This window comes from Staurois parvus, unplaced genomic scaffold (assembly GCF_062004578.1).
Source record: "Staurois parvus isolate SC_StPar_1 unplaced genomic scaffold, SC_StPar_1.0 ptg000562l, whole genome shotgun sequence".
NCBI lineage: Eukaryota > Metazoa > Chordata > Amphibia > Anura > Ranidae > Staurois > Staurois parvus.
The window spans coordinates 9,036,166-9,052,339 of NW_028318358.1; the positions used below are offsets into that span (position 1 = coordinate 9,036,166).

A 16,174-nucleotide genomic window follows, 5' to 3' on the forward strand; every position below is an offset into this window, starting at 1 on the left:
CTCTTGAACTCTCTACCCCAATTTATCAGACTATCGCCTACTCTGCTAACTTTTAGGCGATCTCTGAAAACCTATCTCTTCAGGAAAGCCTATCCTGCATTCAGCTAATAATGGAATCTTCTACTCTTCCAACCAGTCCATCCCCCACAGTTACCACCTTTTGTACCACTAGCCCCTCCCTCTTAGATTGTAAGCTCCAAGGAGCAGGGCCCTCCTTTCCCTCTTGTATTGAGCTGTATTGTTGCTGTATTGTCTCCCGTTATATTGTAAAGCACTGAGCATACTGTTGGCGCTATAGAAATAATATATATTAAAAATAATAATTTACTAGTAACTGTTTGAGTTGTTTTCCTTGTTGTTTATATATAGCCAATGGACACAAGATGAGTTAAACAGCATTGTTAAGGACAGTTGGAAAAGAATGCAAAGCTCGAGTGTGTGTGTGTATTGTGACCTATGCTGCATCCCATTGCTTAAATGACTTTCTATCAGTTGTCATCCATTGTGCATGTAACCATGAGCTGCCTTCTGCTCTGTTATGTAACCAAGAACTCATCCACGGTCTGTAAAAATTCTTACCCATCTTCAATAGATTGGAATAGCTTTTATACACATATTGGTGTGTGTATCTAATCTCCTGCAAGGGTCACTAGTGGTCAGCAGGACCCCCGTGGGATAGCACAAAGGGCCATGTTTCATTGAGTTACATGGGAAGGTTACTATTGACTGTTGCAACGGGGATTCTCCTTTAGCAACAGGCCGTCCCTGGATTTTAAAAAATGGCGGGCATTTGTACAACGCTTTTGGATCCTATTTAAACCTGCTGCCTGCTGCTATATTTACCCCAGCTCCTCTGGGACAGACCATGGCTCCCACCCACCTGCCCTTTTTCTTTTATTAACTGTCATGGTGCTTGTTCAGTAGGGGTTTAGTCGTCCAGTAGGAGTTTAGTCATCCAGTATATCTGGATGGACCACCTGACTGTATTGATAATTGTAATTTTGGTTTCAGCCAGGATGGCTAGATATTTTCTTTGATATGTATTTATTAATAATTTTTTTCACCTTTGAAAAACACCATGGCCAATAAAATATCCAATAAATATTTAAGAGTTAAATCTCTTGGTGTGTGTTGTTTTTATTTTATTAATGTGTCACCAGCTCCTTTGTACTATGCCATGCAATTGCAATAACGATATCATAATTTTGGTCAACCAACTAACCTTATAATAAAGAAATCCCTTACCAAGAGGTTAGTGATGACTTATTTTAAAGCTCATTTACTGCTTATGAGGAATACAAGCAAATATTTGAATGCCCATAGTCTGGCCACGGGTTCAATATTGGGTTACATGTATTTTTTACTGTAAAAGCAGCTCAGACTTTATATTTTAATTTTCAGTCCACGTGTGAAGCCAGTAAAAGCAGAAATCTGGATGGATAGATCATAGTAAATAACATGCAGGATGGTAATTTTATTCAAAAGAAAGAAAAAAGAATAAAATGTAATACATTACACATTGAATTGTGAATAACAACTGATAACCCTGAGTTATCTATTGTTTTTTATCAATAGACAAATAACATTTATATTTTGACCAGTCCTTAGTGTCCTTGGTGGAACCCCACCAAAACTCTATTTTTAGTTTTGTATAGGTTTGGAACCTTTGTTAATATATTATTGCTGTTTGTGCTTCCATTTGGGAGATTTTCTTTTACTCTGGGCTCGTTTAAAAATTTTAACACAGTGGGAAAGGGTTCAAACGTCTATCAGCTTTAATTGCTGTGTCCCCAATGGTAACTTTCCCTTACTTCCTGTGTGGTCACCATAGCATATAGTAATTAAAGCTGGAAGAGGTTCTAACACTTAATCTAAAACTACACACACACACACAAACAGAAAATCCCATCAAGTTTAGCTTGCACCTGATACATTACATTTTTTGTTTTTGCACCATATTACACCACAAATTGTTCCTGTTGCAGTCTCTATATTCCATACATTATCTCTATATCATGTGAACCTGAGATTAAGGACAAAAATATGCAAGTGCAGCTTTTTTTTCCTTAAATTGCTGAAAAGAAATATGAGGGTTCAGCTGTGTGAAAGACTGTTCTCTGGTGACAAGCTGTGGGTAGCGAGGATATGCAGTCTTTGTTCAGCAGACTGGGCAGTTAGACGAGCCTCAGAGTCTGGGTCCCAACAATCCTCCAAAGTTTCCCACAACGTATTGTAGAGCTGCATGAAAGATTACAAATGCTGTTACTTACAACGAAGGGAACGCAGCACAGACATCCATCAAAAATGTCAAAGCAAACTTCTACGACAAAGAAACTTGATTTCTCAATAGCAGGCAAAACAAGATATGTCTACTTGGTTGTGCTTCTCCACCACCCTGGTCCAGATATGGGGGAACACGTGATACTTCCCCCTGCTTTCCACATTGTACTACTCAGTGCACCTATATTAAGAAATCCATCTCCAGCACTTTATGTCCCAAAACAATCTTACAATTCCCGGTAGCCTCTTGCCTCCTGCACTTTCATATTGGCCATTATGCCCACTTATCTTAATGATGGGTTAAAAGGAAGATGATAGAGGGAGGAGGAATGTGCCAGGTCTTGGCACTATAGGAAGTGTCAAAATATGTTAAATAAAGTACTGCAATACTTGACAGGATAATGGAGTATTTGAGATTTTGCAGGCACTGCTAGATCCTAGCATTGAATTACTGTAGGCAGTCAAAAGCTTTTTTAGGCAGGATAGGTGCACATTTATGCATCTTGCAGTATAAAATTATGTTGATTTCCAAATCTGCTCCACAAAGAGATATTCTTCTCCTAAAGTGAAACTTTAGCCATGCTATGGCCATTCAGATCTTTACATTTTTTTAACAAGCAGTAAATACACTTATACAAAAGCCCTTACTGACCTCAATGTGCATAGCTCTATGTACATTTTGAACTTGCTAAGCAAGTTAAAACCCAAAGCATCATTAGACCTAAAAACAAAATCTGTTGGAGCTTACCAATATGGTGGCTTCATTAGTTTTCTACACCAGATGATTTAGATGGCCTTGAATAAAGTGTTACTAAACCCACAACAGTAAAATCAGTCTGTATATGCAGTAAAGCATGCTTGATATACTAACTGTGGAACCTAAGGAGTTAATCCTCTGCATTGTGTAAAAAGGCTGTTTGTTGGGGTACATTGTTGGCCAGAACTTCATAGGAAAAGGACTTGGGGGGTACTTATTTCAAATGATTGCAAAACGAGCAAACAGTGTGGTCAGGCAGTGGGGACCGCAAATAGGATTCTATGATGCATCACTAGAGGGGTAACCAGCAGGAAGAAGAAGGTCCTGATTCCCCTATATAGATCTTTAGTTAGACCTCATTTAGAATACTGTGTCCAGTTCTGGAGACCTCACTTACGTGTGTGTACAAGGGCATTCGCATGGGCAGTTGGTGATGGAATATTCACGGAGTCAGTCCTCCGCACTGTAATATAAAAGGGCACTGTGATATAAAGGGGACTGCACTGTATTGATTACAGTGCCCCTTTACAGCACAGTACCCTTTATATCCCAGTGTCCCTTTACATTACAGTGCCTCTAGAGATCTAATCACAGTGCCCCCTATATATTCAAAGAGATGGCCCAATCCAGCAAAGAGACATCTCTATATAGCAAAGATTGGATGTCTCATTGCTGGACAGGAATGTCTCTTTGCTGGATGGGGATGTCCCTTTTTGGACTGGGCTGTCTCTTTGCTGGGCCAAACTGGGCAAAGAGACAGCCTAGTCCAGCAAAAAGACATCCCCATTCAGCAAAGAGACAGCCCAATCCAGAAAAGAGACTTCGCCATCCAGCAAAGAGATGTTGCCATCCAGCAAAGAGACAGCCCATCCAGCAAAGAGACAACTCGCCCAGCAAAGAGACAGCCCATCCAGAAAAAGAGACAGCCCATCCAGTAGAGACAGCCCATCCAGCAAAGAGACAGTCGTCCAGCAAAGAGACAGCCCATCCAGCAGACAGCCCGTCCAGCAAAGGGACAGATCATCCAGCAAAGAGACAGCCCCTCCAGCAAAGAGGCAACGCGTCCAGCAGAGAAACAGCTTATTCAGCAAAGAGACAGTCCATCCAGCAAAGAGACAGCCTGGTGTGCCCTATGGCCAGTCCGAGCCTGCCCACAACAGTAAAATCAGCCTGTATATGCAGTAAAGCATGCTTGTTATAATCACTGTGGAACCTAAGGGGTTAATCCTCTGCATCATAAATGGCTGTTTGATCCTGACTTCTTTGATCCTCCCCTTCTTCCAGTGTCCCCCTCCTATCTCCTGATAAGACATTTTGTGTGGAGACACTCTGCACAAGCTCAGTTTGGTGTGTATTGCTAGAAAGTTTTTTTTTCTTGGAAGTGTGCATCTAATCAGCACAGGGCCAATCAGCACTGTCCAGACAGAGGTCAGGGGTTCTGCATCCTCCTAGAGCAGAATGAAAACTCCTCTTACAAAGCTGTTACCAGTGCTCTGCTGAACACTAATAGATGTCACAAGACTGCTGTAACTGCTGATGAGAAAATGTATTTAGCAGTTTATATTTACTAAAATAATTGCACATCCATGTTCTGTGTACTGCAGGAGACCAGATATAGTGAATGCAGGGTCCTGGGTTTAGTAACACTTTAATCCATCCTACCTTATAGTGAACCTGTGACTTTGTCCATATAGGTAAACTACAGGATCCCTTTACATTTTCCAGATTAACAAAATTAAATTAAGAAACAATATTTCCATTTTAAGATACAAGCAAATTAGAATAATAGAGATAAGATCTTTGTTTACATCTGTAATATTAGCTTGCTTTTCATTATACTTACTTGGAGATTTCCTCTCCAGTTTTTAGGCAATTGTGGCCGTCTCTTGTTCTCCGCTACCAATGATCGCAGCTCATCCAAGGAAGGGTTTGGACCCAACTCCTCTGAGAAGACCACATGAAACTCTGGAGACTGGTGATCTGAGAACAAGGACCATAATTTGAAAAAAAGCTGAAGCACAGTGGAAGTGTTTTTGGAGTAGCAAAGTATCATAAAAATTGTACTGATGGAGCAAAGCAAAGAGTTTTGACTGTTTTCTATGGATTACTCTATTGTCAACATCATCTTAATGGACAATTTTCTTTCCTTGCATTTGGCTAAAATGGGATATGCATATCATTAACACTCAAAGGAATATGCATACCATTAACATTTCCATAAAGATACACACAGTATCTTCATAATAAGCAACAATGTTATATGATCATATAACATTTTATATATATATATAGTCTAATAGGATTTTTTATTTTTTAAAAATAACAAACATGTCATTCTTATCTGCTCTGTGCAATGGTTTGCACAGAGCAACCCCAATCCCCAATCCTCCTCTTCTTGTGTCCCCCGCCATTGCTCCTGGCTCCTCCTCTTTTTGGTGTGCCACTAAAGGAAACCACTTATCGTGGCACACCTGCATGCTCACTCCCGAGCTGGCTCTGTGTGTCTATAAGACAAACAAAGTGTGGTTCGGCCTCACCCCCTGCTCCCTTCTCACTGGCTGTTATTGACAGCAGCGAGAGCCAATGACTCCCGCTGCTGTGTCTGAGCCAATGATTCCCGCTGCTGTGTCTGAGCCAATGACTCCCGCTGCTGTGTCTGAGCCAATGACTCCCGCTGCTGTGTCTGAGCCAATGACTCCCGCTGCTGTGTCTGAGCCAATGACTCCCGCTGCTGTGTCTGAGCCAATGACTCCCGCTTCTGTGTCTGAGCCAATGATTCCCGCTGCTGTGTCTGAGCCAATGACTCCCGCTGCTGTGTTTGAACCAATGACTCCCGCTGCTGTGTCTGAGCCAATGACTCCTGCTGCTGTGTCTGAGCCAATGACTCCCGCTGCTGTGTCTGAGCCAATGACTCCCGCTGCTGTGTCTGACCCAATGATTCCTGCTGCTGTGTCTGAGCCAATGACTCCCGCTGCTGTGTCTGAGCCAAAGAGGAGGGAGAGAGCCTCTTCTTTCATGTACATTGCTGAATTGAGATCGGGTTCAGGTAAGTATAATCGGGGGGGGGGGGGAGTTGCATACAGAAGGTTTTTCATCCTCATGCATAGAATGCATACAGGTAGAAAACCTCCTGCCTTTACGGCCACGTGTAGTACATGCCTCACCTGGAGTTCTGATGCTGTCTAATAGAGGTTATTTTCATGAAAAGTTTCCCAAACAGGAATAATTGTAAGGGCCAAAGCCCTTGACCCTTGCAGTAGAAAATCCCCACCCCATATTTAAAAAGTTAAATGGTACTTGTCTTATTCATTGCTCCTGCGGTCTTACACTCCAAGGTAGGATGGGCACTGCAAGGGCAATTAACATGCATTATATTAAGTCAACTCATTCATTTGAATGGGCTGCTTAATGCACCGCAATGGACCAAACATTGGACCTGCAGTTTTTTCTAGTGCAGCACATTGAAACACACAGCCGTCAGTTAACATTGTGCCATTCACAATGTAAGCATCACAAGCAATGTGCATGATTTGGAAAACCGAGCAGTAATGTGCTTGCTACCATTGTAGGGGCTTACCACATATAGTTGAATGGAAATAAATTCTTTATAGTCATCCAAATAAATTGGTAAGCACTCACCCTTCCTCAAACATTTCAGAAAATTCTATAGAGATAGTATGTTAATGGTAAATTAACTCAGGCTTACAGCACTGCAAACCCTGCACATCTTACAATCAAAGTCAAAGCATGGGAGCTAGCCTATCTCATATATAATTTCAAAAAAGTAGGTAGTAACTAGTCAATAAATGTCAGGACATTATTGTCTGTGTGGCCTCAAACCAGTCACATTTTAGTTGTCATTTATCAGGTAAGAAAAGGCTCTATAAACCTGACCCAAGAGCATAAGCTGTATTTAGAGTTTTAATTTCTCTAAAAGGTTGGCACCATGTCAGCCACCTCCAGGTATGCCAACTCAACCCCATGTTATCAGGACCTAACTCATAAATTTGACCCCCACCGCCCAGGAAGGCGTTTTGTTGCATAACTAGAACTTTGTCCCAGGGTGGGAGTCTAAGCTGACATGGAGCCCTTCAGGAAAGGAAAATTGCAGTAAGTATTTGGTATTCAAATTTCCATTTTCCTGACAGCTCCATTTTAGCCACCTCCAGGAATTAACTAGATACCAAGGTGGAATGATGCCAATATCTTTTTAACTGTGGCCACTGGCTGAACAGATTACAGCTTTCCTAAAGTCAACAGTAGTCAATACAGATTGATCAATTTGGTAATGAGAAACAAAAGTGTACATGGATGCCCAGGTTGCTGCCGTGCATATTGTCTCTGAAGAAACTCTGTAGGCAGTTGCTCAAGAAGTTGAAATGCTCCTTGTGGAGTGAGTTGTTATTCCCTCTGGAAGTGCTAACCCCTTATCTTTACATGCCATAGTCTTCACAAACTAGGAGGTGATAATCCTGCTGGAGGCTCTGCAACCATTACGTATCCCTCAAAAAAATCACAAACAGGCAATCTGAAGACCTGACATCAGAGGTAGCGTCAATGTAGGACCTTAGAGTTCCCAGATCTATCGTGCTGACTTCTTGACCATCCTCCCAAAAATAGGTAGGTAGAGCTATTTCCTGATTTAGGTGAAACTTGGTGGCCTAGCAACACTCTGTCTGAAGAAGTATAGGGTTCTTTAAATACTAAGGCTGCCAGCTCCAAAATTCTTCTAGCTGAATCTATTGTGATTAGCTTCATTACAGCCATAAAGAAATGGACTATTAGTACGTTAGAAGCCCACTGAGTACCATTGAAGGCTGAAATGGCTGAGATTTGGCCTTTGAGTGCACTTACACTCAAGCCCATTTCCAGACCTTTCTATAGAAACCCAAGGATGTGATAATTGCTGGGTTCTTCTGGCTCGAATCCTTCTGACGCAACATATTCTTGGATCTTCTGCTTGTGCTGAATTTGCAAGCTTTAATAAGTGTTTCGACAACATCTGAGGAGCATCCCAAACTTATGAACCTCCACTTTTCAATATCCATTCTGTCAGTGTGAGCTTCTCTGGCGCTGAGTGTAGAACTGGGCCCTGGAATAGGAAATCTAGCCTCACTGGTAATGGGCAGGGAGTGCTCGAACTTGAGCGTATAAGCAGCAGGTACCAGGGCGCTTTGGCCAATCCAGAATTACTGTCAGCACTGTGACATCTTCCTATATCAACCTGTTCAGAAAGGACAGGATGAGAGGCACCAGGGGAAAGGCATAAGCTGTCTGAAAGGCCCATTTTAAAGGTCAGAGCGTCCGCAATGACTGCACGTTGGTGATATCTTGCACAGAATAAGGAGAGTTTCTTATTGTCCATAGATGCATAGAGGTCTATTTTCGGCAGAAAGGACCATGCTACAATTTCCTGAATCACATGCGTCAGCAGAGACCACTCACTGTTATCCACTGAGGCCCTAGACAGATAGTCTGCCTGGAGACGGACATGTCTGGGCAAATATGCTGCCAAGAGGAGGAGCATATTATTTTGAGCCCAGTCCTTTATAGGTTTTACCTCTTTCAGAAGGGACCGACTCTGCATGCTCCCCTGTTTTTTTATATAGGATACAGCTTAACATTGTCCATCCTCAGGAGAACCGAACCACCACAGACCACCAGAGCAAAGGCCAGGAGAGCCTGATTTGCCACCCTCAGCTCCAACTTGTTGGAAATGGTCTTCTCCGGAAGGTGAGGCCTTGAGTTCACTGGTCCTTGTAGACAGCTCCCAGCCTGTCTCACTGGCATCTGAGTTGACCATAATCCAGGACATTGGAAGGACAGAATGACACCAAAGGAGATTCCTTCTCTCTGCCCACCAGAGGAGACCTTGCCTCATGGACTGGGTTATCAATATACTCTGAGACAGCTCTTGGGAATCCCACTGGAGGAGAAATCCATTCTGGAAGGGGCAAGAGTGCCAATGGACCATGGGAATCACAGACACCATGGTGCCCAGCAACTGGAGGCAGGTTCTGGCTGGGAGATGGATGGCTAATCGTGCAGAATTCACACACTCCAGGATGACAGGAATCTTCCCCAATGGAAGAGATGTGTTCTTTTGCCCAGATAAATTAGCAGCTAGCAACTGGCTTTTTTCCTCATTTATAAGCCACCCGAAATACTGAGGGGATGAATCCAGATTTACCCCCTGTTGCCTTGGTAATTACTGTACTAAGCTTGTTTCTAAATAAGGATCGGCCCTTAAAGGGGAAACTAAACCAGCCTTGTTTGGATGACGAGTCCAACACCCAAGGTCTGAGCTATAAGGTGCGTCTTGCTGTGACTGCGTTTAGCATCACGCGCACAATAGATTTTATTATATCAATAGCATCCTTCACCATAAACCCAGCCATGAGCTTCAGGTTGTTAAATGAGGCAATGATCTCGGCTTTACCAAGATCGTTATAAACAGCTTCCTCCGACTTGTCTATCCAGACCTCCATGGCCTTGGAAATTGCTGCAAGGCCACCAATGGTTTGCACGCTCCTCCTGCAGCTATATAGACCTTTTAAGGTCTAAATCCACCCTCCTGTCGAGGACATCTGTAAAAGAGACCGTGTTATCTAATGGCAATGTGATGTGCTTGGCCAAATGCATGAGGGCTGCTTCGACCATGGGTGGGTCCTCTAGATGCTTGACATCCTCCTTCCTTAAGGGGAAAACTTGTCAAAGCAATTCCTGAGAGAAAATGTTTTATCTATTTGTTTCCACTCATCTTCAATTATGTCTTTAATTTCTTCAATGAAAGGAAAGGTGAGCCCCTCTCTCTTCATATTCTTGAAGTAGCTATGCTGCTTTTTTTGTGGTTCCTCTGGTGGATCTTCCCACTCCAAGGCCTGCCTGACTTCTTTCAAGAAGGACTGAATATCAATTAAATTGAACCCCCCAAAACTTGCGCCCTCTTCCTCTCCGAGGAGTCTTCAGACTCAGATCTGGCCACTGCCTGAGGTTCTTCACCTCCAGTGTTTAACTGAGGAGTAGTCACATGGGGTCGAGAAAGGCGCTTGCTGACGTGGAGGATGTAGCTGCTCAGTGAATGATTTTAGCATATCCTTGAACGCTTGTTTCATATGAGAAACCATCTCCTCCTTCCCTTTGTCCCTGTCCTTGGTTTCTGAAGCAGGCTTTGTAAAATGTTTTTCCCAGGAGCACCACATTTGGACAGGCCCAGCACATCCGAGGTCAAGGTTGTGGCTGGTGGGAGCTTTGTGCTCTTGAAGGGGGGCTCACTGCGATTACTGTCTCAGCATCTGGAGTGATGTTCATATCTTGAGCAAGGAGCAAGGAGAAGAATGGAGTCTTGAAACCATTGAACTGGCAAGAGGGAATACAGGAATGCTTCTGACAATGCAGTGCTGCTCTGAGCACTCTGCAAGTTTAAATTTGGAGGCAAGCTACCTCTGAGGTTTCCAATTGGCCACCAGTCTGCACATGTTCAGAGCAACCAAGAAGCTGCCGGCAAACCACTGTGGAATGCACCACTATCTTGCTGGGACTGGAGTTTCATTACAGAGACAGAGTAATCCTTGAAGTCCAGGAATTGTTGAAGAGACACTATAGAGGGGAGACAATGCCATCACAAAACTGCAGAACTATAGTGTACTTACCACAGCCCCAAAAACCAGCAGCAGGAACTCCACACAGCCAAAGCATTTAGCAGGCACCAAGGGGGCTATGTCTAGGAGGACCCACACTGGATGAACATAGGGTTGCCACCTCATCCCTTTAAAATCAAACACATATTTATTACACAGGTTCTGTGGTTGATTAAGGTGGTAATTAAACTCACTTAGTACCTTATCTGAAATAAATTAATGCTCAGAACCTGTGTAATTACTATATGTTCAGTTTTAAAAGGATGAGGTGGCAACTGTAGATGGACGGCAAGATCTTTAATCCAGCGAAGTAGGAGAATGCACCAGGTCCTGACAGTACAGAGGAAAGGAACACCTCCTGGGTAGTGGGGGTCAAATTTATGAGTTAGATCCTGATAGCATGGGAAACGGTGTGGTGTACCCAGAGGTGGCTGACATGGAGCTGTCAGGAAACATTTTTTTTTGGCAAGTTTTGCCTAAATAGCTCAACAAGGAAAATTGAGAGTCTTCGGCAAAAATCACTCTGCATGTCTCTAGCCTCAAAGAATTTTTCAAGCAGAACAGATCTAGCCTGCCTGATCTGGGGGTGCATTAAAAACATCACCCTTAACTGTGGCTGCAGCATAATGGCAGGTAATGAGAGACAGAGCATGTCTGGATGGAAGAAGGGCTTCTGTCCTCTTCTTATTCTATGCCCTGGATCAACATTATCCATTCCCATGGTGCAGGTAGGGCGGATGTCAGTACCATAGCAACATATGACACTGTGCATCTTGGTTCGCACCCCTGCACCAAGGAAAGGAATGATGTGGTGCTACAGGGCACTGTGGAACCATGTGGATTTGGTATTGCTGAGACAACCCCTCCACTTCTTAAAACTGATGTCACTGGCCCTGGGTGGCACAACTAAAATCTGGGGAAGCACTGCCCACCCCAGCACTCCCCTAGATCTGGCCATGCCTCCCGCCTTTCTTACCTGCATACAAATCATTGCAACGACTGAATATCTCCCATAGCAGGAGGCCCAAAGAATACACATCAGCTTGAGTTAGGGCCAGTTCCCAGGACATAAGATTCAGGGAGCCATCCAGCATTTCTGGAGACATGTAGCGGAGTGTTCCTGTCTGTGAAAATAGTTCAGTGTCAAAAATGCAAGCAGATCACATTTCATAATGCAAAGTATCCTGTATTATCCCTAATTTACCATGTTTAGTACAGCTGGGTCATGCCCCTTCTTCTTCATCTGGTAATCCTCCAAAACCACAGAGAGGCCAAAGTCTGATATGACACAAGAAGAATCAGCTGTCACCAGGATATTTTCACTGCTCAGATCTCGGTGAGCAATAGCTGGTTTACATATGTCTGTTAGTGAGACAAATCAGATTGTTGAACTTCACAGTACAGGATAAACAAGTGCCACTGAATGTAAGATATTGAACATGAAACATTGACTTTTGTCTACATACAGCATATATGGGATAATGTGTCCTTTACTAAAAATTCCAAAGACAGTGAGGGTCAGAGTCTGTAATGTACTGGCAAACTGAAAAAGACAGCAGTGACACGAATACAGTGATCAGTGATAACACTATACGCCAGGGGTCTCAAAGCTTTCTAAGCAAAGGGCCAGTTTATTATCCTTTAGGCTTTGGGGGGCCAGACTTTGGCCAGTGGGAATAGAAAATGCCCCAGCATCCATGCCCCTTCATTTGTTTTATTGGAAGGAATAATGCCCCATTGTTGGTATGAATGAGACGTGCCCCATCATTTGTAGTAGTTGGTGAAATAGTGTCCCAAGGGCCAGATAAAAGCAAGCAAAGGGCCACATCCGGCCCCTGGGCCACAGTTAGGGGACCACTGCTATAAGCTGTCACTGTACTAATGACACTGGCTGGGAAGGGGTTAACATCTCAGGATAATCAAGGAATTAAGTGTGTAGCTAACAAGTGTTAAAGGGACTGACCGTCCACTGAGCAAGATGGAGGAGCCAATACGCCGTGACATCACGCCGCCGGAGCCTCGTGAATGTCCGGCGACCATCTTGCTCAGTGGACTGTCAGTCCCTTCAACACTGCTTACCAGCACCTGTTATTACTATTTCATTACCTTTATAACGTGGGCATAATCTTTTTAAACGTGGATAATAAAGCCTTACTTATTCAATACTGCACTCTGGGCTAGCTTCTGTTTGGCTCCCTGTTGAGCTAATTAATTTGCAGAGCCCTACCCTGGAAGCTAGCTGCAGTATCCCACAGGACCCAGAGGAGGGCATTTCCATCTCAGGCTGCAAACACCCATCCATCCTTAAAGGGGACCTCTGGCAGGATTAGTTCCTTGAGTACCCAGGAGATATCCGTTGGGCTGTACACCATCCAGAGGAAGGAGATTCTGTACCCGGCTTACCTTATCCATCCTTAAAGGGGACATCTGATGATACATATTAAATGCGTATTTATAATACTCATCTGGTGAGTGCATATTTTTACCACACCTTTGGGCACATCACTGAATACTGAAGTTACCTACAGCTGTGATTGGCACCCTAGCATGAACTGTCACTTTATGAACATCTTCATTGCAAAAGAGCTCAAGCTCTGTCAGATTGGATGGAGAGCGTCTGTTAACAGCAATTTTCAAGTCTTGCCATAGGTTCTCAATTGGATTTAGGTCTGGACTTTGATTGAGCCATTCTAACACATTAATATTCTTTGATATAAACCTTTCCATTGTAGCTCTGGCTGCATGTTTAGGGTCGTTGTCCTGCTGGAAGGTGAACCTCTGCCCCAGTCTCAAGTCTTTTGCAGGCTCTAAGAGGTTTTCTTCTATGATTGCCCTGTATTTGGCTTCATCTGTCTTCCCATCAACTATGACCAGCTTTCCTGTTGCTGCTGAAGAAAAGCATCCCCACAACATGATGCTGCCGCCACCATGTTTCACGGTGGGGATGGGGTGCTCAGGGTGATGTGCAGTGTTAGTTTTCCGCACATAGGGTTTTGCTTTTAGGCCAAAAAGTTAAATTTTGGTCTCATCTGATCAGAGCACCTTCTTCCACATTTTTGCTGTGTCCCCCACATGGCTTCTTGCAAACTGTGAATGGGAATTCTTATGGCTCTCTTTAAACAATGGCTTTCTTCTTGCCACTCTTCCATAATGGGCACATTTGTGCAGAGCATGACTAATAGTTGTTCTGTGGACAGATTCTCTTGCCTGAGCTGTGGATCTCTGCAGCTCCTCCAGAGTTACCATGGGCCTCTTGGCTGCTTCTTGTCAAGGTCCTACCTTTTCCCAGAGGTTATGTTACTCCATGTGCTGGCATCCATCTTGGATTTCTGCTGAGCATGGTGGGAAGCTTTTATGCCTTCAGGTCTCTGAGGTCCATCCCCCAGAGGGGTGTGGCTGAGTACATATAAGCCTGTGATCCGCACATGCTCTTTGCACTTGTGTCTTTGTCTTGCTACAGCTCTGTGTATATGCTCGTGACTCTTCTGGTATTCTGACTCGGCTTGTGACTAAGACCATTCTCTGTGTTTTCCTTCGATCTGACCTTCCGTTGCTGAACCCGGCCCATGACCTGTGATTCTCTGTCTACTGTTCTGTACTGTTTTGTCCTGTTGTTGTCGACTCGGCTTGCCTGACTACGCTATTGTCATTCTCACCAGCTACACGCCATTGGCGGCGGCCATTACCGCAGCCGGGGTGTCTCGGGGGCCGCGACCTGGTTCCTGGCTGCGTCAAGTCCATCCCCACCATCAGGGGCCCTGGTGAAGGGCAGCCTGGGACTTAGACTCCGCGCCCTGAGGGACTTCGGTCTGTTGGTGGTGGTTGTCGTCAGCCAGTGCCTTACCCTGCCACTAGGCCTACATGTCCGTTCCACAGCCCTGCCCTGACATTACACAAGTGCCATGAATCCTGACGGTGCAGGTACGCCTTCGCTTCCAATATTGGTCACCAGACTGGATCAACAGGATCTCTTGTTGGATCAGTTCGCTCAGGCGTTGCAAACTCTGCTGGCACGCACCGCGCACCTTACTCCTGGTGTTATTAGGCCGGTTGTCACTCCGGTGGTCGCTCCCGCTGCTGTTCCGCTTGTTGCGCCTACCGCCGCGACTGCTGCGGCGCCCAGAGGTATGACTGGTTCAGCCCCTCTTCCACAGCGCTTTGGGGGTGAGCCGAGTCAGTGTCGTGGGTTCCTCAACCAGGTGGGGATTTACTTCGAATTAATACCCCACGCTTTTCCGACTGAGAGGTCAAAGGTGGGTTTCCTAATATCGCTACTCTCAGACAAGGCCTTGGCCTGGGCGAATCCCTTATGGGAGAGGAATGACCCAGTGATTCACGAGTTTTCCGGTTTTGTCGATGCCTTCCGTAGGGTATTTGACGTACCGGCTCATTCCACCTCGGCTGCCAAGCTGCTCATGTCTATGCATCAGGGTTCACGGACCGTTGCCGAGTACGCCATAGAGTTTCGTACCCTGGCAGCAGAGGTGGGTTGGAACAATGAGGCTCTGGTGGCTGCGTTTTCTCAGGGTCTTTCTGATGCATTGAAGGACGAGATCGCAGCCAAGGAACTGCCTAGGGAGTTGGAGGAGCTCATCTCTTTCCTGATCCTGATTGACGCCAGGCTCAGGGAGAGGCCTTCACTCAAGGAACGCCTGCGGAGGCCTTCCAATCGACTGGCACCTGCGTTTTCTGTCCCACCCATTCCTCCCTCTCCTCCCACGCCTCCTGGGGATAGATTGTCTGGTGGTGAGCCCATGCAGCTGGGGTTTGCTCGCCTTTCCAAGGGAGAGCGGGCCGCTCGGCGTCGGGAGGGTCGCTGCCTGTACTGTGGTCTTGGTGGGCACTTTCGGCAGTCCTGTCCGGTCCGTCCGGGAAACGCTCGCACCTGAGATCCTGTCGGGGACAGATCTTGGGTGGAGTCTCCTCGTCCCCGGCGTTCCGCAGAGATAAGCCACTGATCACCGTTGTCCTCTCTTGGGCGGAGGGCTCGGTGACGGCCCAGGCGTTGGTAGATTCTGGGGCCGGCGGGTTGTTTATGGACAGCTCGTTTGCTGCCCAGCACTCCATTCCCCTGCAGGCTCGAGTTACCCCATTGGTTCTCGAGGCAATAGATGGCAGGCCCCTGCAACCACCGCAGGTTACCCACGAGACTATGCCAGTTTAAGTAGCTATTGGGGCTGTTCACAGGGAGTTGGCCTGTTTCCAGGTGATTTCTTCTCCACACTATTCGGTGGTTTTGGGGTATCCCTGGCTCCAGATGCACAATCCAACCTTCAATTGGCAAACTGCCGAGATTCTCTCGTGGTCTCCACAGTGTGGGGCCGGGTGTATCCGTGGGCCGGTTAAGGTGTTGTGTGCCTCCTCGGACTCTGCGTTGCCCACTGATTATGGGGAGTACCAGGACGTGTGTGATAAGGTACGCGCTGGTGCCTTACCTGCTCATCGTCCTTACGACTGCGCCATATCCTTGCAACCCGGTGCCACTCCTCCACGTGGC

The 16,174-nt window shown here is 45.4% G+C and overlaps 1 protein-coding gene across 1 annotated transcript in view; it reads right to left on the bottom strand.

Moving 5' to 3' along the window:
• Positions 1-1,454: 1,454 nt before the first annotated feature.
• The window catches only part of AMHR2 (anti-Mullerian hormone receptor type 2), a 64,536-nt gene continuing 49,816 nt past the window's right edge, over positions 1,455-16,174 (bottom strand). Inside the window, exons 9-12 of the mRNA XM_089691353.1 lie at positions 11,882-12,039; positions 11,654-11,801; positions 4,881-5,017; positions 1,455-2,238 (exon numbers count right to left, since the gene is read on the bottom strand). Of these exons, the coding sequence (XP_089547479.1) occupies positions 2,095-2,238; positions 4,881-5,017; positions 11,654-11,801; positions 11,882-12,039 (587 nt within the window). The 3' untranslated portion in view covers positions 1,455-2,094. The remainder of the gene's footprint in view (positions 2,239-4,880; positions 5,018-11,653; positions 11,802-11,881; positions 12,040-16,174) is intronic.